At 46.0% G+C, this 27,834-nt stretch overlaps 1 protein-coding gene across 12 annotated transcripts in view; it reads left to right on the forward strand.

The window, feature by feature from the left end:
• AMPdeam (AMP deaminase) overlaps nt 1-27,834 on the forward strand; it is a 132,766-nt gene that overhangs the window by 65,693 nt on the left and 39,239 nt on the right. For 3 of the 12 annotated variants that reach the window (XM_065448916.2, XM_065448920.2, XM_065448923.2), the window contains 7 exons: nt 8,813-8,954; nt 11,363-11,543; nt 12,411-12,449; nt 15,197-15,416; nt 16,954-17,083; nt 18,375-18,506; nt 23,286-23,318. In XM_065448916.2, coding sequence (XP_065304988.1) covers nt 8,813-8,954; nt 11,363-11,543; nt 12,411-12,449; nt 15,197-15,416; nt 16,954-17,083; nt 18,375-18,506; nt 23,286-23,318 — 877 coding nt within the window. Of the gene's footprint in view, nt 1-2,448; nt 2,597-7,097; nt 7,581-8,812; nt 9,038-11,362; nt 11,544-12,410; nt 12,450-15,196; nt 15,417-16,953; nt 17,084-18,374; nt 18,507-23,285; nt 23,319-27,834 lie in introns of those variants that run through there. The other 9 variants (XM_065448913.2, XM_065448915.2, XM_065448925.2 and 6 more) reach the window with 8 other exon arrangements.

Raw genomic sequence — 27,834 nt, forward strand, 5'->3', positions numbered from 1 at the left:
ATCGATGTTTGTTGCCACAAACCCAAGTCCTGTTGATATCCGAGCGTAGTATTATCGGACATCGTATAAACATAGACAAAAAAGAAACCGTAATAATATGAATATATAGGAAATTTATACGCTACTGCGCCCTCTCTGTACGGTTCCAAAATTTTGATTTATCTGGAGCACAAGCGGTGTTTTCACTTCGGCACAGACCAGTTCTTCCTTATCGGGATGTTTAGAAAACACGTAAAAAATTCCACGCTTGGGCGTCCTTCGTCACTGCTGCGTCCTTCGGCGCGCAGCCAGTGAGAGTGGGCGCAAGGGAGGCGCGGTGGGGAAAGCGAAAGAGAGGACGAGGCAACCTCTCTTATTTTATGTGAGTCGTTGTCGGCCGCTAGGTGGCTTTACGTTTGTCAGCCACTCGAGACGCGCTTTTATCCAGATCTTGTTCCCGCTGTAGATATAGCCCGGCTGATCCATACCAGAGACCCTTGAAGAGCAAAACGAGGCCATGTTACGCCGTGAAAGGAGGAACCGACGACCTTGTTGGAGCCGATCGCGCTTTAACATGATGTTCGAGTTTCAGAAGTAGGCGCGCCTGAAATTAACGGAAGCTATCGGCCTTGCGCACACAGAGGGCGTTCTGCGCATGCGAAGGACCGTCGCCGTTGTTCGTTCAGCATACGATAAGGTCCCGCCGCTTACAGCCACTATTTATGAAGCTGTAGCAACTATAAAAAGCGGTCGGTAAAAAGTGGCTTCGTACGAGCACGCGTGTGGTATACCTGGTATAGTTAAAGGTGTGAGATGTCTCAACTGCGCTCTGTTTACCAGTGGACACACCTGACAGAACGGCCGCAGTGGCACCCGATCTGTAAAGCCAATGCCGCCTTGCAGAGAACGAAGTGCATAGTCGCCATTTACTCATCTTGAGATTCGGTCTTGAGTTCACAGATGGCAGAGTCGGTGTCATCAATTTCCTTATAAGACGTGGAAGAAATCAGAGGGACGTCGCTTCGGTGAAGTGTTTCGATACCTACCATTACACTCGCTCAGTATCCTTGCCTCCGCTATGCAACCGCGCGAATATAGAATAAATAAAACAAGTGAATGTAAGCTCGCTGGTGAATAGGCGTGTATTTATTTGGTCTACGCCGAGTTAATTAAATTGCTCATGACGCATCGAGCATTCAGTACTCCGCAGTATTGTAGTTGGCTCCCCCCGAATAGACCAATCGTGACGACGTCATAACTGCTTGCGTTCTGGTCGAGTTAATCGCAATAACCCGTCATGCACAACACTGTCAAGTGGAACGCGTAAGTTATAATGATTAGACAATAAAAGGCTTGTATATGTCCGCGTGTTCTGTGCGGTAAATACAACGAGCACCGTTATGTATTCTTCAGGTCGCCATACCTGCGAGCATGCTTGTGTACTCCCATAACCTGAAACTGATAGCGTATAGTCAGGATATCAAATCGCCGTGAAATGCTCGTCTATCCTTACAGTTTAACCTACCTTCAAACACTTTCATTGATGTACTTGAGAAGATAAGTGACAATCGATTTCCAGGGAGGTTAACTACGCTGAGCGCGATTTTCTACCCAGCACAGGACAAGGAGGAAATGAACGAGTGGAAGGAGAGTGAGAAAATGTTCAGAGCACGCACGCACACACATGCACAAGCGTTCCTTGTTCCGTCATTCACAAGTAGATTTCAAAAAACGCAACAGCGTTTCGTGGCTTTGTACATCGCACTTGAAATGCTCGTACACCGAAATCATGATGCACGAGCATTCTTGCATTCCGTCTTCTTCGGTATAAAGCCGCCGTGGCTGAAGATCTAAATAGCTCCGACCATATGCTGAACAGTTTAACTCCACTTTAACTCCACTTAGCCATCTCGGTGGGTCGTGGACAAAAGTAAATGATTGTATTTGAAGCATATAAACAACAGCATCCGTCCCGACACTTATATTTCCCTTGTGAATATAAGCAAACGAAAAACGACCGTCATGCGAATCGCATGACAAGGAGAGGATTCGGGAGCGATGGGCACTAAAATGGCGGAGCAGGGCAGGCCCGGGATTAAAAGAATACCTGTTTGTGACGCACGTTTATTGTGTTGGTTTCCCACACTCCGCCAGGCGGTAACTCTGCCTGTACTGTCGATGCTGCCACATGAAGCCGAAACGCGCGTGCTCACGCGATGTGGGAACGGACACGCAGATCGCTAAGTACGGCGTCAGGAAGTCCTGTCGTGTGACTAGTTTTGAGGAGGAGGGCGGGTACGCGTTGGGAGGGAGGGAGCACAAGACGCTGACTGGCGATGGAGGCCGGCTCGGGTTTCCTCCCTTCGTCCATGCTGCTGAAGCTCCCCCGTGCGTAGTAAACACGACATGATCGCACGGGGGCCCGACGGTGGCGGTAGTGTGGTCGCAGTGCGGTCCCGCGCGCGACTTCTTGAGCAGCCCTGTTGCGACTGATAATGCTTGTCGTGTTGCGCTAGGGAGTGTTGAGCGGAGACAAAAAGGAAAGCGATAACGGAACCGCAATAAATATGTGCCGTCTCTGTTTTTTCTCCAAATGCTGCAGGGAGAAAGGAAGCAAGTAAGTCAAAGATTTCCGTGGCCCTTCTCTGCATGTTTCGGGAATTCGTGGTCGGCCGTTTCGTGTCTTGAGGCAACCAGAAAATGAATGATTGAGTTCAGACTCGAGTAGCATGACTTGCTTTTGTTTGCGTTGTCTGATTGTCGTTATTTGTTGTTGTTGTTGTTGTTGTTGTTGTTGTTGTTGTTGTTTCTTAATTGTAGCTAACCGTCTTCGTGAAGTTTCAGGATAAGGTTATTGGTATATAAGGTGTTGTGATTAAGAGGGGCATGGCAGGTGCAAAGCTGAAAGTACTCACTTACAGAGAAACATTTGGAAAATCTTTCGGCTTGGTTTGGGAAGGTTCCGAAGGGGAACAGGCGCTGACTTTACCATTTGCTTGTTGGTTTGTCTTGCTTGTCACGCAGCGACCAACATGGAACGTGTAGCACATGTATATTCATGCTCTGGAAGATGCCTTGCGTCGATTGCCTTGTTACAGCCGAAACCATACAGAACGCACATACGCGTGAATTGTAGTTTCTTCGTCGCGAAAATCTTATTGGGTGAACGTGCCGTCGGTCACGGACGCCTCTCCCGGGAAGAACTGAGTACTGACGTCGGCTCCTTCCTAGAGAATGGGCACTTCTTTGAACTCGTCGGCTGTCTATAATGCGGGGTACGTCCCACAAACTTTACACACTTTACACCGAGCCGTTGGCGGTTTATAATTAGCGCCGAGTGTTGTATATAGCAGTAACGGGTTCGCTTTTGCATTGCTGAAAAGCATCGAAACCAGATGAACAGGACATTGATCCTCGCGGAGATTGACGCCCAAGGCCTCGTTAAAACAGCCGTCATCCGTTACTCCATGTCAGTGGGGGAAAAAGGGGAGGGGGGGGGGGCTGAAGGGCAATTCAACCTTTAGTTGACGTCGATCAAAGACAATGCCTTCCTGAGCGAGTTGGGGGTGAGAATGGGACGGAGTCAGGGCTCACGACGCTCGGTCGCGTCACCCCTGGCGCGAAGGGAGTAGGAGGCGCGTGGGACTGCTTAATATTTTTGACTGCACTACCTTCGGTATCGACCCCCACTCTTAGACTGCACATGCCCACGGGAACGGGGCACATTTTTAGACTGCACTACCTCCGGGATATCGGCCTGCATATCTGGACTGCACATACCCACGGGAGCGGTTTTAGATTGCACTACTTGCGGAAGTATTTTTTGCCTCTTTCTTCGACTTCCCGACTGCTGCTGCCGTCTTTCACGCCACATCTGGGGTTGGTTGAGAACGTGTTAATCTACATGGCAGTAGCGCGGGAGAGGGGAAAGGCGACGTCAGAAAGCATGCCTCGTTTTAGGTCATTGAGACTTTTCCTGCGAAAGCTCCTTGGCCGTCGCCACAATACCCTCTGGACTGCTGTAATAGCATGTGAGCCCCCCGCAAAAGCATTGCAGAAACTGCAGCACTTACCAGAGCTGCAGGCTCTGTCTTGGCTCTGTTTCTGGCCGCGCGTTTGCGTTTTGTGCAGAAAAGCCGTAGCGCCGTCTGCTGGAGCCGTTTTACTCACCGACGGCGCAACGTCATTATGAGACCATGACGTCAATACTCCTCGATCGGAGGGCGGGTGATTTGAACTGCGCTAGAGGTACGCGGACGCTTCAGAACGCATTTTCGCTTAAAATAAGTCTCTTCTTCGCACGAAACAAGCGTTTCGAGGTTTCTGGGATGGTATTTCAACAGTCCACGTTTACTTAATATTAACCTTTAGTGTCCCTTTAATTAGTTACCATAGCAAGCGATGGCCAGCTAAACGGAGGCGCCTTCAAATGCATCGCCTGCTTTGCCGTGGACACTGATGTTCCCTGATACCTGCACGCCATGTGAAACTCAGTTTCTTCGAACGTACGAGTGGCCCATGTCTCGCAGCCTGCTCACGGCTGCCATATTCTAGTCGGCCGTTAGGATTTTGGTGCTGTGCGCTTTGCGCCCATCTGTATTTGCTTGAAATATAGGGACGAGGCCAACGGTTTCTTGCGCTTTCGTCTTCTGCAAGGCTGTGTTCCCTAGGTACGATATATTATCTAAGGACTTCATACCAGGCAGGACCGCCGAGGCCCCTTCTTAAGATACGTAACGTCACGGGCGAAACCAGAAAGACGAATCGCTATGTGATTGGAAGTGTTTGTGCCTGTAGAACGTGAGCACACGAACCTGAGATGAGCACTATCAGGACTCGTTATTGGTTAGTCGGGGTTTCTGACCGCGCAACTAGGCCTCGGTGGAGTACGAGGGGAGCGAGCTCGGCAACGCCCAGCTAGCGCGCAACCTCCTAGTCCTTTTTCATGGCGATCCCGTGGGCGCCGCCATGTTTGATCAATTGTTGACGCGTCCATTCCTTGCCTCGGCTGTCTCCATTGCCTCCATGTTTACAACAGATGGGCATGACGCCGGTGCGTCTCCGGAAAGCTCTGTTCGGCAGATATCGTAGAGGGTAAAGTGACTGGATAGACGACACGAAAATTCGACCTCAGCTTCAGAGGAGGTGTAAGCGCTTTCAGAGCTTATTACGCCTTGTCCAAAGAGGGCTAGCTGCGTACACGGTGCTTGTACTAGAAGCGGGGCTAGAAATGTATTCCAAGTAGTCCAAAATTTCCGCTTATGAATGAGATCAGGATCAGTGCGTTTTGCTCTTTGTTCTTTATTTGGCAACACTTTGAACCAGCGCTTCGTCGTACATGTTTCTGACTCGGTAACGCTCGATCGGTGCGGTCGATATCAGATCGTTTATTTTCTGCTTAATCGCTCGCAGGTATACTTAGTTGCGGTATAGATTTGTTCTTGCCGCGCACAAGATTTGGAAAGCAGATGTTCTGTACACTGTAATAGCTTGTAGCAAATGCGTATTATCGCTTATTGTCACTCGCTTACTGGGTGGACCACTGCGAAACATTCAGCTTCGAACATTCGCGTGCTGTCGCTGTAGTCGCCGTCACCCATGCTTCGGAGCATTTATTTAAGAGTACACGCATTCACTTACTCTTGACACGTTGGCGATAGAGTGGGCGTAAGTTTACGTGTGAGTTGGGGTGGAGGCGTATAGATAACGTGCGACAAAGGTACTATCCCAGGAAGCGACGCTACTCCATTAGTCACTGTGTAATGAGCGTGCCGTATACTCACACTTCATAATCATCCGGGATTGAAGTCCTTTCTTTTCAGTTTAGCCATACCACGCTCGCGGATAAGTGACTTTTTTTATCTTAGAGGAAAGCTGTGCATCGCGAAGGGCCGCCAACACATGCAGTCCTTTATGTAGCACCAGTCCGTGCGCTTGGTCATGCAGATTAATTCTTTCTTCAACATGCCAGTCACAACATTTCCAGCCAACTACTGTACACGTCTTCCCTCTACAGCCCCACATTTTGCAACATGAATCAAACTCGGTGCGTTAGCGAACACCCAATTGCATTTCCGACAGTTGACCGCACAGTATGGAGGACAGGAGCGGTAAATGGTTTCGTATTCGTGCGCTTTCGCTGAGACACCGTGCCGCGCGCCGCCGAAAGCGCCATCTCGTTCCTCTAGAGCGAACTGTTCCGCGAAAAGGGTCTACGTACACTATGACTACAGTGGCATCGGTGGTTTACGCACACGATAATCCACCGAACATGGACGAGCTCCAACGCATATGCCCATGCATGGAGCCTCCTGGACTTGGTGCACGTCGCCGGCTTACCCGCACTAGTTTAATCCTTCTCTCACGTTCCCGAGGGCTGCAGGCTCTTCATCCCCTTAATTCAATCACGGTGCACACATTTCTACCATTTCTTTGAAGTGGTTGAACATTCTACGTACCTAAAGTATCTTGATTTTACTTCTGTGCGGCATCTGTCGCTACAGACGACTACATTGGTGAAGGCACTAGCGTGTTTCGCGAGAGGTTTCACGTGGAGCGTTTCATTTGTTTGCCTTTCTAGTAATGCTTGCAGCCAATAACGACATTGTGCGAGGAATTGGAGTGGGTGAGTCAATTATTTGAATTAAGAAACGTTGCATGACTGGCTGTACAATATTTATATAATAATTAACTCTCTAAATATGATGACTTATCATAAAATCACATAGTCATTCTTTCACCTTGACCATGCTTCCAATGAAGTCTGCAGCACCTTGGCCTGAAATTATGTAAACTTCATACATTTATCGACAGTCGATTATAATTCGTGTCTGAAGGGGTTACAGTAAATTAACAGCGCCACAAGTGCCTTCTCAGGAATCGAAGCAGAGAGAAGAAAAGGAGGATGAAGCTTGTGTGCGGCATTGAGGTCTAAGACTGTTCATCAATGCCCCAGAGAACGTGTTATAGGCAATTAGTGCAGACGTCTGCTGACACACTACGACTGTGCAAAGTTATCGGTCCAATCACCCTCCAGCTTTGGCGGGTATACGTCACAGTCCTTGAGGTCATCATCATCATCATCTTGCTGCCCCGCTTCTTGGCCAGTCCCACGTAGTGGGTCAGCGCCATTGATGGCACCGAGACCGGCGGTCGGCCGGCGTGGCCGGCTGCATGGCGTCGGCCCCCCCGCCCGGGGGCTCGGCGATGGGGTCCGACCAGGTGTCGACTACGGTGTCGCCGCCTGGATCGTGGAGAAAGTTGTGCCGGCAGGCCGGCGCACCAATGCTCGTTTCGGCCGCGCGCGTCGTCGACTCCGGCGGCAGCGTGGTGGTCACCCCGGACTTGCGCAACCTGTCCGAGATCAGCTGCACGTTGTGCGACTATCAGGACGAGAACGGCGAGTCCGAGGGCCTTCGCGCCGAGTACTATGCCATCACGCACGTCAAGAGCGCCCAGCGCCGCACCAGCGTCGGTCCCCAGGGCCGGAAGGGGTGCGACGGCGGCAAGTCGACGACCGTGTTGTTCAGGGACAACCAGAAGCAAGTCGAGCGTTATGCGGGCATTCGCTTGCCGCACCCCAGGAGCAGAAGCTCGCTCCAGTGCGTTCCGCCACGTGATACAATCGCTGCATCGTCGTTCGTGCCCTCGCGTTGGTTTTGATTTACCGCGTTTGTCGCACAGTGCTCCGCGGCGCTCCGTGCCTTTACCTGGAGGCCTTTCTCATTGTATTTTGTGAAACCCATCTTTTTCCGCGATCTCTGTTTTTTCGACTCGTCAGTGCCCGTGTTGGCCTTGTGTGGGAAGTTCGCGTGCAATCGACGTTGTTTGAACTTTTGTGCATTACACGCGCCACGTTTTGCCTCCAGGATGTAGCTTACTTGGCAAGCGTTCACGGCCTCCTGTCCCGAAAGCGCAGCCGTTTGTCTTCCCGCCTGTTGAGCTGGGGTTACGCCTTACGTGCTGTAGCTTTAATTCCACCTGCAGCTAATCGCCTATAGACTGGGCGTATTGCTCGCGACGTCTAGTGCGTGCTTTGGAGCTCTATACCCGGAGGCAGAATTTTAGACATTCGTGCTTTCGTCCTGCGTGTGCAAGTAGTATACTTCAATAAAACTTGGTGCTGGGCTAGTTGGTGATGCATTCTTTAAAACTGATGGTAGCGCTAAAAAGGAACGTCGTCTTCGTTCTTCGTCGTCGTGTCGTCTTTTCTTCGTGTGTCCGTTCCTTTTTTGCGCTACCATCAGTTTTAAAGAAGTAGTATACGCATGACCACCTCATGTACACATTGGTTCGCGTCGATGTCGATTCAGGAAAACCTTACACGTGTTTGCTCCACAAATTCGTTCACGAGGACCACTTTCTCGAAATTTCACTTCCATGCACGTTCTTTAATAGTCAACGTCAATAGCTGCGTATGCATGTCTGGTTGAGCAGCAGGCGTTACCGAGATACTACTTACCGGTCTTCGTACGCGCGCTTAATTGTTTTATACGAATAGTACTGGCGTTGGTAAATCAGAATTCTGTGCACGCTGTTCTTGTCGGTTTTGCTAGCTTCTTTTATGCTGTTGGGGCAAGAAATATTCGTTTTTTTATTCGATCTATTGCACTTCACGTCTGTGTTTTTGTCCTGTAGAATTATTGGGATGGTTTTGTCTTTATTGCGTGATTTTTAAGTATGATGTGCGAGTTTTCAAAAGCACTTTATTGTCTAAGTCGTCTTCGCCGGCAGCTCGTTCGCAGCTTACTGTGGATTTTGTTCTTTTTTTACATGGTTAAGAGTGACCCCTTTGGAGCAGGCGGCTAAGAGACGCCCTTTTCTTTGCTTTTAGAGCGCAGAAGGAACTCGAGGAGCGCAAAAGTTATTTCGATGGCGACGTCAAGGAAATGGAGGACAACTTGGCGCAACTCAACGACCTGGACTTCGTGCCTCACTTTCAGCGTGTGGCCATCAGCGGCGAGGACACGTCCGGGGTCAGTATGCGCTATACCCGGCGTTGGTCGCGTGTTGCCGGTTCTGGCTCGCTACGTCACCGCCAAGTATCTCGGTCGCCGATGTATGTACAGCTTCCGTGCTCTTCATCCTCTCGTCATGCAAAGCGTATTTCGCGGAGTTGTGAGCTGTGCGCATGTCGGAAATTACTTTTGATACGTGATCGCTCGCTCAGCGTGTAGTAACCGCAGCTACACGTATATCACGCCCCAGCACGCGTCCGCGCGCCTCTATAAGACTGCCAAAATTGGAAAGAGGGCAAGGAAACTACTCGGGCCCAGGTAGTCTTGCACCGCACCTGCGTGGCGCCGCAGCGCACAACACTGTGCCATGCACGCGTGCACGCTTCTCACAGCAGGCGAAAGAATGGCAAAGGACGTGGCTATCGCTTCCAAAACTTGCAATCACATACATTCGCATTTACAGGCGCTGCGCTGAGCAGAGGTCCGCAAGCGCGTTGCGAACGAGTGCATGTTTTTCTCTATACGCTCATGCAAATAACAACGGTTACGTGGCGAGTGTAATGTTATGTGCCAACAAAAGGTTTGTGGAATACCGGGTTGAGCGTGGTGCTTAAGAGGAAGCTTTAGCTCGGTCCCAACGCCGACGCGGCCTATTCAAATACATGTAAAACGCAAAAACGCTTTTCTGTGATAACCCCTGGACTAATTTTAATGAAATTTGTTGCATTTGATAGAGAAAGTTAAATTATAGTGACTTGTGGAAGCGGAATTTCGGTTTAGGGCCTGAATATTGTAAAAATAATTTTTAAAAATTCGAAAGTTCGAGAAATATAGACGTACGAAGTTTATAAATTAATAGCTCTGCATCAAGAACAGATATCACGGTTCTGTAAACGGCATCCATTAGATCATTCAAAACGGACAGATTCGATATGTCTGTTTATATCCGACGTGAATTTGTTACGTTATGTACAAGGGTTCTGCAAAAGCTGTATTTCCATATTATAATTCATGTGTAACAAATTTTGTCCGCTTTAGATGTACTGTCAGATGCAATTGACAGAATTGTGATATCATTTTTCCTTGCTGAGTTAGTAGTAAACTTGATAGTTTCGTTTCTGAAAATTTTCGATTTCTGCCAGTTTTTAATAAAAAAATTCGAAACCAACAGTTTCTAGATTTTAATGGTATCAATCGTCACAAAAAGCGACGACGAAGACGTTTTTTGTCCCTCGTCTACGTATGCGCTGTAAGTGACGATTGATACTACGGAATACCAACTAGCGCGTACCCAAACCTTGCTTCTAGATTTTAAGTTCTTTTAAGTGGAACAAACCTCGTCAAATTTGGTGCAGTGGTTGCCGATAAAAACGAGTTCTCCTTTTACATGTATTAAATAGGAGTACCCGAGCTTAAGCTTCCTAACTAAATTTAAACTAAATTTAGGTTTATCTCTCAAATGCAACACATTTCATTAAAATGGGTCCAGAGGTTATCTCAGAAAAACGTTTTTGCGTTTTTACATGTATTTGAATAGGCCATGTCGGAGTTGGGCTCGAGCAAAGGGTATCTGTATAGCGCAACAAAACGAGGACACAAGAAGAAACGAAGAAACACAAGAAGACGAAGACAGGAGCTTGTATTCGTCTTCGTTTCTTCTTGTGTCCTTGTTTTGCTACGCTATAGAGATACCTTTGAATGATGACCGACCAACGAGCCCACACCGCCACCTTCCCCAGCTTCCTCTTAACGAGCTCCAACCTGTCCCCAAGCTCAAGTTCGGCTTCGTGATGCTACGAAGAGTAATCCTACGTGAAAATCGCACAGCTTTACCGTGGAGTACTGATCGGGGACCAATGTGGCCGTTAGTCCTTGCGGCTTGTTCTTGGTGCAGTGCGAGGGTGTCAGTATGCGCGTTTAACACCTGCTTATTGTTGTCCAAGTTCCCAGCCTCGGCGCTGGTGCGCGCATTTTCGTGTCATTTTTAGTTTCAGCTTTGGTTTCAGATTGACGAGATAATCGGCAACTGCATCATAATGAAACATATTAGTTATGCCTGATGGCAGTTGTGCGAGCGTACATGGCAACGGAAGGTTAAGTGTCAAACTTCCTTCGCGGTCGTATAGGAATAGGAAGTGGCATAGAGGAATGAGAGCCGCGCCTCGTTCTTCCACTGCTTTTTTTTTTTTTAGTTAATGCTGACAGGATAAATGCATCGCTTTTTGCGTATTGGTCGTACCCACTTCTCTCAACTGTACGCTCTCTTTGTTGAAGCGGGACGTGCAAAATCAGAACTCCGGCCCATTTCTCTATCGCATGCACCGTTTCGCCTCCAACTGATTCAGGGTGATGTGTGCCATGGCGAGTTTAGTACACCTTGCCGGACTAGCTGACGCGGTTTTCGGTTACCGCATTTTTGCCACCAGGTCCCCCTGGAAGACTTGCATCAGGCTTCTAAGCTTCTCGTCTCCGCACTCAGATTGAGAGAGAAGTACATGGAAATTTCACAGCAGTCCTTCCCCAAGGCCACCAAAAGGTTTCTTAACCAACTAAAAGGAAAGCCCCTCGATGATTTGGACTCTCCGGAAGAAATGTTCAGCTCAGCGGGTAAGCACTGTCGTGTGTTCATTTCTAATTGAGTGGCGGAACATTTGTCCTTTGTTTGCTCAGTCATTCTTTAAACTTTTATGAAAGCTGTACAGGCATTGAGTTTATTTACATATGGGCATGGTGATTATTTTGTTTTCTCCGTGTTGTCGTCTCGTGTTATAAAATGGTGTGTGCTTAGTCGGCCATTGTGGCTGTTTTCAGATGCATGCACTGTTTGAGGACGCTACGAAGATTAGTTGTCACAATAGCATGCCCTTTCGTTGCTTTGCTGATGCTGTGCGCCGTGTTTGTTCATTATATCCGCAATTAAATGGATTCAGAAACGATGGGGATAGTCAGAACTGTACGCAGGGACCCGTGTCGAACTGCAGCTATATGCATTTGGGTGAACTCTTAAGCGTATTTTCGCAGATTGTGTAGCGAAGGGGTCTTGACTAGACAGATTGTGCACGCGTAACAACATCTGTACAGTGGCTTCGCCTTGGGCAGTTTTGGCAAAAACCATTGTCTACGGCGATCTTTCAGCACTATTATAAAGGTGTGTGCATGAATTTTTTTTTCGCATAGAAATAAGCCCTTACGGTATAACTTGCGTTAGTGGCCTTTGTGTAATCACTGTACTTTTATGCTTTACGCTTTTACGTGTGTAATTGAAATGCCTTTTCATTTTTTTGTCGATGGGGCCTTTGAAGTTCTTGTGCTTCAAATTAATTCTTAACGTGTATGCTCATTTCTTACCTTTAATGAATACAACTTCCGCAACCTAAACAGCATATTTCTATGTTTTTGATGTCAATTCCTTGTTTTTTACTCTTTTTTGTTTGTTTCATATTTTTATATCACTTGATGGTTTGCTCTTCCAAGGTCTAAAGGTGCCAACCACCAAACGGGTTAAAACTAAAGGTATACCGCCGATTTCTTGCATGTCGAGGGGCCCCTGCGCCAGGCTTCTTTCACTCCCTGGCATGTGCTCCAAGGAGCTGACTTTTTATCCCTCCTTCCACCAACTTTTTCCTGGGCTCCACCATTCCCCCTCGAAAGAAAAAGAATTAATAGAGAGAAATATTGAGGTTCGTGCTCTCCATGGTGCCAAAAGCAGAAAACACTGTTCAGCCTTGGTGTATTCCAGTGGCGCAGTTTTGTTGCCGAAGTTCCGCTCCGGTGTTTCGGAACTGCGGGGGCAGCCAGTGGTGCTTTCATGTTTCCCCGCTAGAAGGCTTTAGTGCTTAGCGCCGCTTGTACAACGATAGCTGTTGCAGGGCTGTCTGCGTGCTAGGAATGATGTACAGCGTCGCGAAGCTAACAGACATTAGCCGTAAGCTTTGGGTAAAAACAACGCAATCCCACCTCGCCTCAGCATTCTGTCCCGCTGTATAAAACCGTGTTAACGACATTCCTGTCCACTAGTGCGCCGAATGGGAAACGCGTAAACCGGGAAAAAGGCGTCTGCGCACGTCCCGTGTTTCACGTGCGACATGCTGGTCACATAGACACTGCCCGTGTCGGTCCTCTGTCAGTTGTGTATATCTGTGACTTCTAAAACCCAAACCAAACTACCTCAGTACAAACGGCATGCGACCATGATTCAGTTCTTTGGGATGACAACTTTCAGAGTCCATTATGGACGTAGCTGTCGATGTGCACTGCTGCTGATTTCGTAGGACTTGTACGGAGATTTTTAAGATTTTGTCGACTTAGCAACTTTCAGCAGCCTGAGATCTAGTAGACCAGACTTTTGCTGCTGCTGAGGGGGAAGGAACCTTTCGTTTTGTTTCTCGACTGTGTCTTTGAGCGCTGATTGTTGATGAAAAATCGCCGACTATGTCGAACCATGAAACACAAGAACGCGTTTGCATCTTCCGTTTGCACCACAGTTATATCGCAGGGAAGAGTATAGGTAAAGCACTCCATTCTTACAATGTCTCCCAGACTTCCCCACAATGCAGGCACTCTTTGACGGCTGCTCGGGTGATAAGAAAATGTCTCATAAAGAACTAGAAACGAGGTGTCTCTTGCCATCGAAAGACGATAAGCCTGCGAATCTACCTCCGTGTTGACACGAACCGTTATCAATACCTTTTCATCTTTGCACTTCTATGATCGAGGTACCTCTGGCTTCCCTCTACTTAGAACTTGGGCAGGAATTACGGGTATAAACTAGAGAACCATCAAGACACTACGTATGGCGCCAAGGCTTCGAACGGTTTTTCAGTGCCCTAATTAGTCCGCTGGAAATCACCGTTAGCCCTTAACGTTAGCCATGAAATCCTAGCACCGTATGCTACTAACGATTGTAGTGCGTTTGCAAGTGGAGTATGCATTCGCATAGGCTTAACCGTAGCGTCGAATGCAGAGCTGCAGTTTGCTGCGGCGTAATATTCCCTGTTATAAAGCATGCTAACTGTATACCATACCCGGATACGTTGCTGCACTTTGTCTTGAGAGGCAGCGGAGTAACTGAAATATTGCACTTAGAAACTTGCTGTTGCCTGCAGCGTTCTGCTTACTCACTGACCGAAAATTGGCGATTGAAACGCGATATTCGGAGTGCATGGCTGCCAGCACATTTTGCTCCGGCCATGGGCGCTGTAGACAACGAGCTGATACACCGTGATATACGATGAAATCGAGAGCCCTCGTGACGCATTGTGACTGCATTTGGTGCCGCAACGATCACTCAGCGCTCACCGATGACGAAAAGAAAGAAAGAAAGAAAGAAAGAAAGAAAGAAAGAAAGAAAGAAAGAAAGAAAGAAAGAAAGAAAGAAAGAAAGGAAGAAAAAAAGAAAGAAAGTGGTGGTGACCACGCGCTCCGAGAATCGTGTTTCAGTCGCTGAGAACTGTGCACTGCAGATGTGTAAAAGTATAGAAATTAATAGTCTGAACTTTATCCCCTTTTATGAGCTGCCTAATGTTCTCCGAGCTGTCAGGAGCACCACAGATGCTTTAGTCTGCCTGCATTTTATCATTTTTCTTAGGATGAAGATCATGCCACACTTGATGACTTAATTTATTACAGTGCCTAATTGCTCATTACAAAAGTTAATTTCAATATTTTTGGTAGTAGCAGCGTTTCGCAAAATTTATTTGAACAGGCTATTGCTTGTGTACTTTCTTCTTCGCATTAAAGGTCGAAATGAGAGTAACTGTAGAATAACTATTAATCACACATTATGTGTCCGCGCATGGTTTGCAGGGCGGTCCTAACGTGATCTGTAACACTTAAAACTGTTAATAAAAGATAATAGCGAGATTTTAGGTTATTTGCTACTTTTCGCGTCTTTAGCTTGCTCTGCTGGTTTGTTCCAACCCAGAACGTTTACTGCCTTGTAGCGTGTCCAAGAAGATAATCATGCGAAATCCTGGAAATGTCGCCGCACTTGTGTCATTACCTGTGTCATTACCTCGGCACAGGTAATGAGACGGGCGCAGCGATGGCCAGCCATAAAGATCGGTAGTGCATGTTTTGGATTTCGGAAGTCTCATTCTGCTGTACACTCTAAGCTACGTAGGCCCTTGTCGTCGCTTGAGTGCATCGAGCATGAGCTGCCTTACACGTGTGCTGCTTTGAAGGCGTTCTAGAGCGTCTCGCTTTTGGAGTTCATGTCCACGTGCGCGTCACTTGATTGCTTCAATTTCTGGGGCGAACAGACCACCCGTTCTACAGCGTACCCACGGTGACGGACCCGTGGAACTGCGAAGTGCTTCCCAGCATGAACTGCGAATTGCGCATGCACAATGGCGTGGTACACGTCTACAAGAACAAGGAGGACATGGCGGCCGAGAAGCCCATGGACTTTCCCTATGTCAACCTGCCGCAGTTCATCAACGACCTCAACCTCATGTGCGCCATGATCGCCGACGGACCGCTGTGAGTGGAACACCCAACCTGTAGCCGCTGATCGTCAGCGTGCACGTTTGCTGGCGTGTCGTTTTCATTCCAACTTTTCGCCAGCGTGTCAGTTGCTCTAAACACTCTAGGTCACGAAGGGGTAACCGGAGAAGTGACACTTGCATGAAAGTAAGGCGAAGATGTCGCAAAAGAGAGGAAGGAAAAACGGATGTTACTCTTCTTTATTGTGTGGTTAGTGTGTCCTCGCTTATTGCTTTATGATGCTCTTTGTGCCAACCAGCTCAGTGAGCAACCACCCTCGAGGTCACATGAGATCCAGTCACGCACCCTCTTTGTTTGCAGCTTAGGACAATCATAATGGTCTGTCGTGACGCTGTCGAGGTAATGTTGCCATATTAAGTCGCCTGTGGAGACCGCAGTCAAATTATGGCGGCTATGGGATTGGACAGAATGATGCAAAACTTATGCTCCAAGCATGAAAAGACGAGCAACGCTCTTTACTGAACGTACGGCTTCTTATGTTGGACGAGCCAGTCTCGCATATTACTTTTTTCTTTAGCGATTCAGTATTTATTCTGCTTTGCTATCAGCGGACCGCACGATGTGCGTGAGGTGGACTCGCCCGGTATTCCATGATGCGTATTTCCTGACACATGGCGATGGACCTTTGAGGCTGGGCTAACGCATACTTTCTTTTTCTCCTTTCGATTTTCTAAGCTCCCGCTGCAGTGACGTGACTGGCGTCCGATAGCGTGTCGAGTGCGACCGAACAAACGGAAAGAAGCAAGAGCTGTCGGCACTGCTATATAGGGGAACTGATAGTGTCACGCAGGAGGCCTCATTATAGCTGTCAGTGCTGAATCGACCGTCCGCACAGCAACGATTACTGTGACTGCGGTAGCACGTGCAGGTTTGCGCACGGTAGATTGGTGGTTGTAGCACGGAGAGAAGCCATGTGCCCGCCCCTCCCTCTTCACTTCCTTAAGAGTGCGTGAATTTAGTAGATACTTTGAGAGCGCATGAATTAGTGGGAATGTTGAGAACTAAAATTATGTGCGAGAATGTGCAGGAAATCCCGCAATCCTGCAGTTCTACATATACAATCCTGTGATCGTGCGCATAGTCCGTCCATAGTCCTGCACATGCCTATAGCTGTACTTCGGCCAAACTATGACACGACTTCCGCTACTCGAGGTAAAATAAAATAAAAGTAGCGCACGAACAAAAAACGAGAAAAAGAAAACGTGTTCGCGTGTCTGTCAGCTTACATCGTACGGCACGGCACAGCACTTCTCCCCGCTTTTGGCAGGAACCGTACCGCCGCGACAGTACACGTTCGGAGAGCTTCCATCTGTACGTCGTTTTTGCTGAATCCGTCTCCTGGTCTTGACCGCTCCGCGCACGTTCTGGCTGTCATGCATGTTACTTTCCCGATTCGTGCACGGTAGAACCACGCCTGCACCGTCGCATCTCTTTTCCTTATATATATATATATATATATATATATATATATATATATATATATATATATAATCTTTTGTTTTTTTATTTTCAGTAAATCATTTTGCTACCGGCGGCTCAGCTACCTAACGTCCAAATTCCAGCTGCACGTGCTGCTCAACGAGCTGCGCGAGCTGGCAGCCCAGAAGGCAGTCCCTCATCGTGATTTCTACAACATCAGAAAGGCACGTATGTTTTGAGCCACAACGCTGCTGCATTTATCTGCGGCTAGGGGTAGGCATATTTTTTTCCAGCACGGGGTTGCTTGTCCTTTAATCTACAGATTGATCGATGAATTCGTCAACTCGATGCGCTTGTACATCGCCTCTAAAGCCTGGTAGAGGTGCGGAGAGCACAAGTACGCAGTTTGACGGTCGATCGTCTCATCGCTCGTCGATACTGTGGAAAACGTGGCGTTCGCAAAACAGCCACCTCCTCGTATTTATTTGTAGCCACTTAAGGGTTGCAATCAACGTCGTGACATGCTCTGGAAAGTCCATCTGCTAACGAAGATAATAAACTGCACTCGTTATCCCGCTGGTAATTGGTTAACGAGAACACGGCACTTCCCGCCTGGCGATCGCACGCAACATTTTAAAACGACGTGCGTGGTTCATTTGTCTCACGTAACATTATCCAAGTAATTGACAAGAATTTGACCGTTGTTAAAGTATCACGTCATTAACCTGGAAGTTAATTACCAATCGCCCAGCATTTCGCCGCTCCCCACCTCGTGGTCTCCTGCGCTGGGCCTTTTGTTTCTGCATTCGAATGCTGTGATAAGCCAGTGCTATAGTTCATCTCGTGCGACCTCTTCGATGTTCCGGGTGACATCCTTTTCATCAAAAGTCGAGAGCTTCAGCGGTGCCGCGATATTGTAGCGATGCGTTTTTTCATGCTGCTCCTTTTCGCTGTTTTCGTGCCTCGTCAATGGTCAGAGCGACGCTCCGCCCGCGCTTTCAGTGGGATCAGCCGTCTGTGAATGGCGGATGATAAGAGTAGCATAGAATCGAACGGAAAGCATCGCTGCAGCGTTGCGACCCTGGTCTCGTTGGGCAAAACTGAGTGATACATGAAAGTGTTGGGAAGACGTGTTACGTGGAGAAGTTCGCTTTTCTAAGTGATAATGGCGAATCGGCGCAGGAATGACACAAACAACCGGAACGATGACGTTGTGCGCTGATTCTTTGCCATGGCAATTCCAACTCCCCATGTCAGTGCGATGTCTAGTTTTGCTGCACGACACCAGAGCCAAAGGCAAACATTGATTTACGGAGATATGGGTCATTTTGGTATGACTCGGCCCGTATTTTCTTCGACCTTTTGAATGAGTTAAACCGGAGATACTGTTCTGAAATCTGTCAAATTAATCCCAGCTTGAATTCTCATAATCTGACACTCGGATTTGCTGTCGGTTCACGGCTGAGTTCGCGTCCTGTGCTTAGCTAATACTTGTTATTATGTTGGTTGGTACAGGTGGACACTCACGTTCACGCTGCGTCGTGCATGAATCAAAAGCATCTGCTCCGCTTCATCAAGAAAATGATGAAGATGCATTCTGAGGACCACGTGTTCAAGCATGGTGACAAGATGATGACGCTCGAAGAGGTGAGTTGCGTGTCTGCTTTTGCGTAGCACTCTTTTCCTTGCGAGTGGTTGCGTTGCGATAGACTTGGCCATATTTTCTTCCATTTGGCGCCTTAGCTCATCACACGGGTCGTGTATTGTGGAAAGTCGCGTGACAATATGTTGCCGCACACTATGTGTGGTGCAAATTTAAAACTCAGTTGTGGCTTTAGTGGCTTATTTAACGCCTTTCAGGGCTTCTATTGATTGGGTGTGTGCTTGTACAAGCACATGCTGAAAAAAAGATAAAATGTCCTGTTGCATTTGAAATATGCAGGTAGTACTATAGTACTGCCTGCTGAACTGATGTTCCAGAATATACTTTTTTTCATTTTAATGCGAAAGCATTATATGCACCGTTACGCGAAAATTCGTTCACGTCGGCGTGACCTAAAGGGGGTGCCAAAGATGGCCGACTCCGCAAACAGTAAAAGCACATCAAAGAATGCTCGAGTTGACTTGAAATTTTTCAGGGAGGTATAAAGATGTTTTACTCCCTCTCCTGTAAACAAGCTAAATTAATGGATTTGAAAAGAAAATTTGGTACATTTAGGTTTGGGTGGGAACTGGGCCCGGGCCTGCGGGGTGCAAGACGAGCACGCTTCCCCGACACCACGGCGGCTTCACGGTTCTGGCTGACTAAAGGTGTGCCTAGTGCGTGCGTCATTGGGCACGTGATGGTGTAGCCAGTGGGAAGGAGGTGGCGCCACGTCATGAGTGTATAAAGTGAGCGTGTTCATGACATTCTAAGGTTTTCAAACAATATAATGCTTTCGCCATGTAAGCAGTCTTAAGTGTATCTGCCAATTTTTTTTTTTTACTTATATTGAACACTGCAATCGTTTCTGTAGCTATTGCTGCGGCATGGCCAAATAATGTATGTCGCCGTTACAATGGCGCAGTGTTGCAGTGTAGCTGTTTTGAAATTTTTCCAGAATGATAGTCTAAATGAACTGCACAGCATGAGCAGCGTTGGTTATGTTAGCTTTGTCTGGACAAAAAAAAGTAGCTGCTAATCGTCACAACGCTTTCTGTATTTTGTAGTGTGGTGGCCAAGCCTGCGAACATCAATTTCTGCATGCTGGCTGCTGTGCATGGCTTTTCTTCTGCTGTGTAGCACTCCTTAGTGTGTCTTGGTGTCTAGTTTAGTCTATGTTGCAGAGCTTTATGCATTTGCTTAAAGCATTGAGCCTCATAACTAAATCTGGTTAAGCATTTAAGGAATTTTATTTTCACAATGAAAGCAGTTGAAGTGTCACCTGCCAAAGAGTAATTTGACTTTTGTTGCCTGTTAGATGTTGCTTATATTCAACGACAATTTCATCATGTCTAAGGCACAAAAGACCTATTTCTGCACAGCCTGTTTGCTTCTGGTTAATGTAGCTAGCTTTAAAAAGTTTTTTTGTTAACTCAAATGATAGGTGGGAAGCTGGTTTTGATGTAATACAGCATTCATATTGAGCTTCTGCTACCTTCTTTATGCCGCAGCAAAGCATATATGGAAAGCGCAGCCATAAGTGTGCTCAAGGGTAATTTACTGCGTAATGTAATTAGGGTGGGACACTTCGGTATAACGAAGTTGCATCGGCCACGAAAATACCTTCGTTATGTCCGACTTGCGTTATAACCATACACGCAGATATTGTCGAAAAATATCGCGGAGAGGTCTATGACGCAAGCGGGATGGCTGGGATGGGCCAGCAGAAGGTCTCCTGCAGATTTTGATGCTCCGTTGGCACCGTGTCGTGCCGATACGAGGTACGGGAGCAACAATAAATGCGCTATTTTACCGCGTATAACTCGCGCCGTCGCAAAACGCGCATACCTAATTACAACTCCCGGAAACAAAATAGAAAAAAAAACGCGCGTATAATCCGCAGGAAGAACTGCACACTACAACGCTGAAATACTTATAAAATGTCGCAGTTTCGCCCCAGAGGTGAAGGAAGCATCGATTGCGATAGTAAATGCGTATACAGCTATACGAAGTAAGGGTAGAAGGTTTATCGGCCGTATGAACTAGGAACTAACTGAATTTACTAACTGATTTAACAAGCATCCATGGTGTCAGCGCTCACAAGCAAAAATAAACACATCACATTCGATGAGCGCGGATACTCGCTGTCAAAAAGCTGGTCTGGGCAAGCGCGGCGGCGGCAGCCAGCCAAGTGACCTTTTACTGTGGCCTATCGCTTCAGCGCAGGAGCAGCGAGAACAGAGCGGGCACAAAGGTATGAGCCGTCTGCAGACCCCTTTCAACTTACGGCGCGTGCCACCGCGCCCCCGCTCCCTCCCACGCTGCCTCCCCGCTTCTCTCAATATATGGCGCGCGCGAGATTGAGCCGCGATCGTCTGTTCCACTTGCGCCTGGTCGCGAAATGCGCAGTTGCTGCCGCGGCACAACGCCACCGCACCCCCCCCCCCCCTTCTTATCCCCGCACGGTCCTTCGCGCGATGGAAGACTGCGCGTTCGCGCTCCCGCTTTCTTCTTTCGCGCGCGCGCCAGATTGAGCCGCGATCGTCGGCTTCCCTCGCGTGCTTTCACTCGCACAGACGGCATACGACGCGCGGCGACGGTGTTATCGCTCTTCGACTTTATACGGAACACCACGGTGACGGCAAAAATGCGCCTAGAGTGTCCATATAATTGCTATCTCAGTAATAGTCTCGCCGGTGCACGGCTCTTCAACTTCATATCATCGGCCAGTGACTCTATCCCCTACCTCTTCAGGGACGCTCATAATCTGCTACGCTGTGAAGGACTGACATCGAGGGCAGCTCTCGTGATTTTAGTTCTGGCTCGCCGGCGCGAGCCAGAAAGAAAATGAGCATGGGCGAAGGTGAAAGGGGGAGAGGGAGCTTCAACACACGGGAGGGGGGGCGGGGGTTACCTAGGACTTTGCCTTGATGTGCGGCTTCATGTCAGCGCGTTGTGCGCTGCTGTGAAGCCACTACACCTCGAGGCGAAGTTTACCTATAATTGGCGTACTGACTTCACTGTTAAATTTGTCGAATTCTAGCTGCGGGTTATAGGGGCAAAAATACGATACGTGCGCCCAACACACAGCCGTGCGATCGGTGTTACATGCGGGATCGGCGCGTTGGTTGGCCGACTGCCGTCTACCAGTCAAGCCGCTGGTTAAAACAAGCACGCGCGTGCCGTGTGGGCCATTTCAATTCGCTATTGCTAAGTTTCACCGTGGGCAGACCTTTTGGTTATGGAGAGGAGTGCATGTGGATACGTACTCCGCTACTATGCTGTCAGTCTAGCCTTTGAGTCTGTCTCGTATTCAATTGCCGATAAGATATTTCTGAGTGCGAACATATTGACACCGAGCTTCTTGTGGCGGCTTGTCACCAGGCGCTCTGCCAGCCACACTACCTAGGCTACAATGCTTAACCGGCACTGTTTCATTGGGAGTCGGCAACCAAACTTTTGGTTTCGTGCCTGAAACATTCTAGTTGTAGGTGGCGGTGCCACAAGGAAGTCCAATTAACTCCACAAGTTTGAAAAAAATTGGGCCTCTGAAAAATCATTCATTGTCTGTTTTTGACATTATTGTTACCAGCATATATATTTTCAAACACCTGCAGACAAAATTTTGCTTTGCTATAACAGATACCGAGTTGGATGCTACAATTTTAATTTCATTGTAGTAGTAGAATACTCCATTGAAATAAAGAATGGCAAACTAAATTTTATATTTAGTTTGGTACATCCAATAATTTGATATATCGAGGTTCGACTTTATTAAGTAAAGCTAGATGGGAGTAGGTCGCAGTTCTGGAATACTAAATGGGAGCTATGTATTTTAAGGATTACATTTCTACAGTTGTATTCATTCGTTGTACAGGGGATGGATTGTCGCTTTAGTGGCAGTGTGGTGTTGTGCGAGCCAATGGAAAATGTTAAAAAGGGATTAGAGTGAGAAATTAAAAATACTTACATAATGAAAATTAGATACAAGGAAGCGAGTCTAAAATGTTTCCTGCCAATACCAACATGTAACGAATATATGCTTGTAACTAATATTGGGCGTAACGAAGGTATTTTTGTGTACTGCGCAATTTCATTATAAAATATTACCCCAGGTTAGTCTCATTATGGTCCGAGGCTTGGCAGGCCAGAAGAACATCAGAGGCACAGGAGCTGCAACCCGACCGTGACATTTCTGTACCAATTCTTCCATGATATTATGGGTTATGAAAGTGGGTGCTTAGGACTCACTACTTGCTTGTCAATGAAAAGGGATTATAGTGAGTTTGAAAAGAAGGGTTCCACTGCTGCTGGGAGCATGTTGAGAGCTTATGATAGTTATGTGAATATTTACAAAATTATGAAACGATGCTGAAATCTATTGCCATTTGGATGTGGCATATAATAAAAAGAAGCCTACGTTTGGCCTTGTGTTTTCCACCAGTAATAAACGTCGCTTTTTAAAAAGAAATGTAAAGTTTTGAAAGAATACTCTGCCAGTCTAAATTAGTTCAGTGTTCTTATATTTCGTCCATTTATGGAAGTAGCAAGTAGCCATGGGTGTGGAAAAAAATTAACTTAAGTAAGGCATGTGCATACTTTCCTTACACATTCTTTTTTTCTCATATATTATTTTGATTATGCACATTGCTCCCGTTTATAATAAGACTTACATCAGTCCCTGTTTTGACCACTTCTACATTGTTTTGTTGTATTGCGGTTCACACCTTTCCATTGAGAGCTATGCATGGATAACACTCTCTCTTCTTTTTTTGGTGAAATAGGTATGGCGTATGGAGTGGGTGTATGCAAAACAGGTAATTTGACAGTTGTCTAACTAGAAAGGACAATTGCTTTAACAGGCACACCTTCTCTTTCGTTACGTCGAAATGTTTCTTAAGTCAGGAAGCACCCTTGCATCAAGGCTTCCTTAGTGTAGAGAGGTTCTTCTAAAAAGCAGTAATATATTGGGAGTTGATGCTTCCAGTCACTACTGCAAATCTGCAGTTTAATAAGGGAGGACACAATTCAGTAGCACGGTGCATGCAATTTATGTTAAGGCATTCCTCTATATCCGCATTTCAGCAATTGTCTTTTCCAGTGAATGTCATTTCCAAGGAACCACATGTGCTGTTTGTTCACTGCTACAACAACAAGATTTGATTACATTAGCAATTGGCTGTAAACATCTGTTGTTCAAAGAGTTTAGGGAACTCACTTGCATGTTCAAGGATTATGAATGATAATGATGTTAGTGCCTTAGATGCACATAACAGAGCAGAATTGTTTTTTTTCTAGATTTTTTAAAAATCTTTGGTCGTGTTTCACACCATAGGTTGTTACTTAAACTTCAGAACTTAACATTCACTGTAATGTAATTGCGCAGATGAGCAATTTTCTCTCGTCTAGAATTCAGTTTACATCAGTTAACAATTCTAACTCATGATATGCTGATGTTACATCTGAAGTTCCACAAGGCAGCGTACTTGGATCTTTACTTTTTCTAATCTGTATTAATGGTTTACCCAGTTTCGTGACATCTAATATCAGACTATTTGCAGATGATGGTGTATTTTATCAATGCATAACTTACAACTGACAAGTATCTTGGCATCAATATTCAGTCAAACTTATCATAGAATAATCATATTAATCTTATGCTTTGCTTCTGCTAACCGTACTCTCAGACTTAAACATAATATAAAGGAAGCCCTAATGCATATTATAAAGCTAGCATACACCACGTTAATCTTTCCTAAACTACTATAAGTGTCTGCCATTTGGGATCCCAAACAAACTTATATCATCAGTAACATCTAAGCCTTGTAAAGCCACGCTGTATGATTCATTTTTTGGATTATTCACGTTACACCAGTGTGACCTCATTAAAGAATAAAACAAAGGTTGACAACTTAGCACATTGCCGTAAAATTTCCTATCTATCACTTTCCCATAAGCTTTATCACCATCCCTCACTTCATGGTGAATTCTTTCAGTCACCAGCAGTTATGCCATTGTGCATATTTGTTTTTACTGCGCACAATAACTGAATGGAACGACTTACAATCAGACATTGCCACAGAACCCGGCTTGACTAAGTTTCAGGATGTAATTCGCTCACGACTTGCCACCTAATCTTGTTACTATTAATATTTTATTCCTGGACTTTACAGTGTTTTTTCGCCCAATGATCTGTTGCTGTTCGCTTTTCATGGCGGTGGCCTTATGTTTCTCCTAATATGTCCTAATGTGTTCTATTCAACCTTTGTTTACAACTCATGTTTTACACACCTATGTTTTTACTCTATATTATATTGTTTTCTTTTGTTTTGTTAGCACAATGTATAATCTGTGACCAATGCCTAGGTGGCAAAGCCTCACCCCCCTCCCGCCATGTAATACCCTCGGAATGAGGGCTTTTGGGGGTATTTTGAGTGAATGAATGAATGAAATGAAACATCATACTTCTTGTAAGGGGGGAAGTAAATGTGAGTTTGGTCATGCGTACAAAAATTTTAACATTGGTGCACTGCTGAATGCTAGGGAAGTGTTACACTATCAACAATGCTTCAAGTGATTTGTTATGGTCCTGGTGCAGTATTGTTGTAGCTCACCTCCAGTATTTTCCACAAATTCATGCTTTTGTTGATTTTTGGCACAAAGGCCAGGGTTGCTAGAAAAGTGCTGCTTGTGTTCACACGAAAACGGGACTATACACTACATTGTTCCACAGTTTGGTGTTCACAATAGGTGGCAACATTATGTTTGCCTCAGACACAAGTTTGCTGCTTTGATTCGTTAGGGTTTAGCTTTGCTATATTTACTGAAACTCTAATATAAAGTCAACACAGTGTTTAAAAATGTAATAAATATTTACAGAATAAGCATTTGATTGGCAATAAACATTATTTTTTCTCATGTGATGCAGCTGGCTTTGCATGTGACCTCAGTGTTTGTCATGTTGCGGTTTCCGGCAGTAGTGGCACCTCATGAACACAAATGCATTCACTGGAAAAGACATTAGTTTTGTGCACATGACAGGCATGCAACACCAATGTCACACACGCAGTTTGAATGCTCATTGAGTGCTGCGGTTGAATTTGTTGAGACCCGTTCATGTTGGTGAAAGACGACCACTGTTCCTAATGGGCCAAACTTATAACTCACTGACATTTCTTATGTAATGTCTGAAAACAGGTTTAGCTTTATTAAGCCTGAACAACCCTCAGTAAGCGGACAGTACTCGATGACCATAGCTGTACTGCATGCCTGGCAGATATTTAAAAAACACATTCCACTGAGGTAGAGTTGAATGCCTGGCTTTGACTTTGTCACTTTGTGCTGCTAGACAGCAAAGCCTTCACCTTGCATGTCATTGTAGACATCCTCTCTGTTGTACTTGTGTGCACCAAAAATGCTTGGTAAATGTCATTTGTTGACCAGTACCACTCTTTATGGATCCAATCATTCTTGTATCTGTGAACCAAGCTAAATATTGATAAGTAGCTCAGGGTGAAAGGAGTCCATTTAATGTACGTTTTTTGGCTCTTTTTTTTAAAATCTTGGCAGAGCATCGCAATAAATTTTACATAATGTATTTTTGCATTTTGATGGTGGCAAGATGCGCGAACATCCGTGTGCTTTAAAGAACCCTTGGTTGTCCAAATTATTCTTTAGTCCCCTGCTACAGTGTGCCTCATAATTGAATTGTGGTTTTGTTACCTAAAAGCCCATAATTTAATTTTTAATGATGCATTCTGCAGAGATTTAGTTTTGAAGTGCACTCAAAGTTTCTATATTGTGGATGTTCATTTGACAGCACCAATACAAGTTCGGCATACAGCTTTAGATTAGAATGCTTTCCTTAATGTTCTTATGTTGCCAGAGCTTAGTATATGCATTAAAGCAAGTTTCCTGTGCAAGCTTAGTCCTTCATCCTGCTTTATCATTGACCTAGTTACAGGAACTAAGTCTTATTACCCTAAGTTGATAAATCATGGCAGGTAACATAAAATTTGGGTAACTTATGACATAGCAGGTGGATATTTCAATTCAGTTTTATTAGTTTGGCTGTTGAGAGGCCCTCTGATGTGCTTGGAAACATAATTATCTTAGTCATGCAAGAGCTTCACCTAAACCATGGTGAACACTCTGAAATTTTTTCTGTAGGATTGTTTCAATAATTGTTATATGGAGTCCTTAGAGTAATAATGTGAAATTACTATGTTTGTGCCACTTTGTGCCAGGGCATTAACCACTATAGCTCTCACTCACCAGAATATATAGGGAAAGAAAGTGTCAAATGTTAACGCTGTAGTATAACAAACAATGAAATAAGTGCACACAAAATGCATGTACTCTAGAGTATCACTGTCCTTAACTAACATCTGTTTCCTTGACATCGTTTCCTCAGTGACTACTTGGTAATGTGTTTTGAGCATTGTTATAGCATGAAATGAGAGCCCTGGGCAGTTTTGTAATGACTAGAATAGATTGTGTACTCACTACCATAAGAACAATTGGCCCAAGTGACTGATAACCAAAGGGGTGAAATCATACTCTGCGATGCTGCAGTTTGCAAGAAAGGTTACTAGTGAGAGTGTCAAGTTATTAGCCTGGTTTAATACATGGATATAGCATGCGAGAGTACAATGATGTCCTAATATGGGCAGGTCAGCCTCTGATGCTGGCTACCTGTCACGCTTTGCAAGCAAGAACTCTAGTGAGCAACACTATGGATTCATCTTGAAGTATGGGAACAAGAAAATGAGAACAAGACACATTTATCACAGCTTGAAGACTTGAGCTGTTTTTGTGATGTTCAAGTTTTGATAAACACTGCATCCTGCCCATGCATACTTCTGTGTTTCCATTTTCATTTGTCAGTGTTTTTAGCAGGAAAAATGACGATTTGGACTAGATATTGTAGCAATCAAAAATGTCTCAGAAGCTATGCCTGTATGTCAAAAATGGTTCCAGAGTACTGGCACATATCATTGGGACTATTCTAAAGTAAGATAATCCATATACCTGACCATTCGTGAACAAATTACAACCATCACGTGGCCACATTCAGTCAACGAGCATGCTCGGAGAAGAGAACACCCGCGTTTCGCCACTGGTAAAGCAAGCTGCACAAAAGCACACAAAACTCTTTGCAATAGAGTCGCGTTGCATGCGGGATGACCATTCAAGCATTTTTCAGCGTAAGCTGTTGTAGGCTCATTCCAATAGCCATATTGGTTGGCAATGGTGTCCACCACTGCTACTTCTGCCGCCGGTGTCTGGTGTCTGTAGCAGCTATCACCGGGAATGAGAAAAAGAATACTAACT

Source organism: Dermacentor albipictus, chromosome 4, assembly GCF_038994185.2.
Source record: "Dermacentor albipictus isolate Rhodes 1998 colony chromosome 4, USDA_Dalb.pri_finalv2, whole genome shotgun sequence".
NCBI lineage: Eukaryota > Metazoa > Arthropoda > Arachnida > Ixodida > Ixodidae > Dermacentor > Dermacentor albipictus.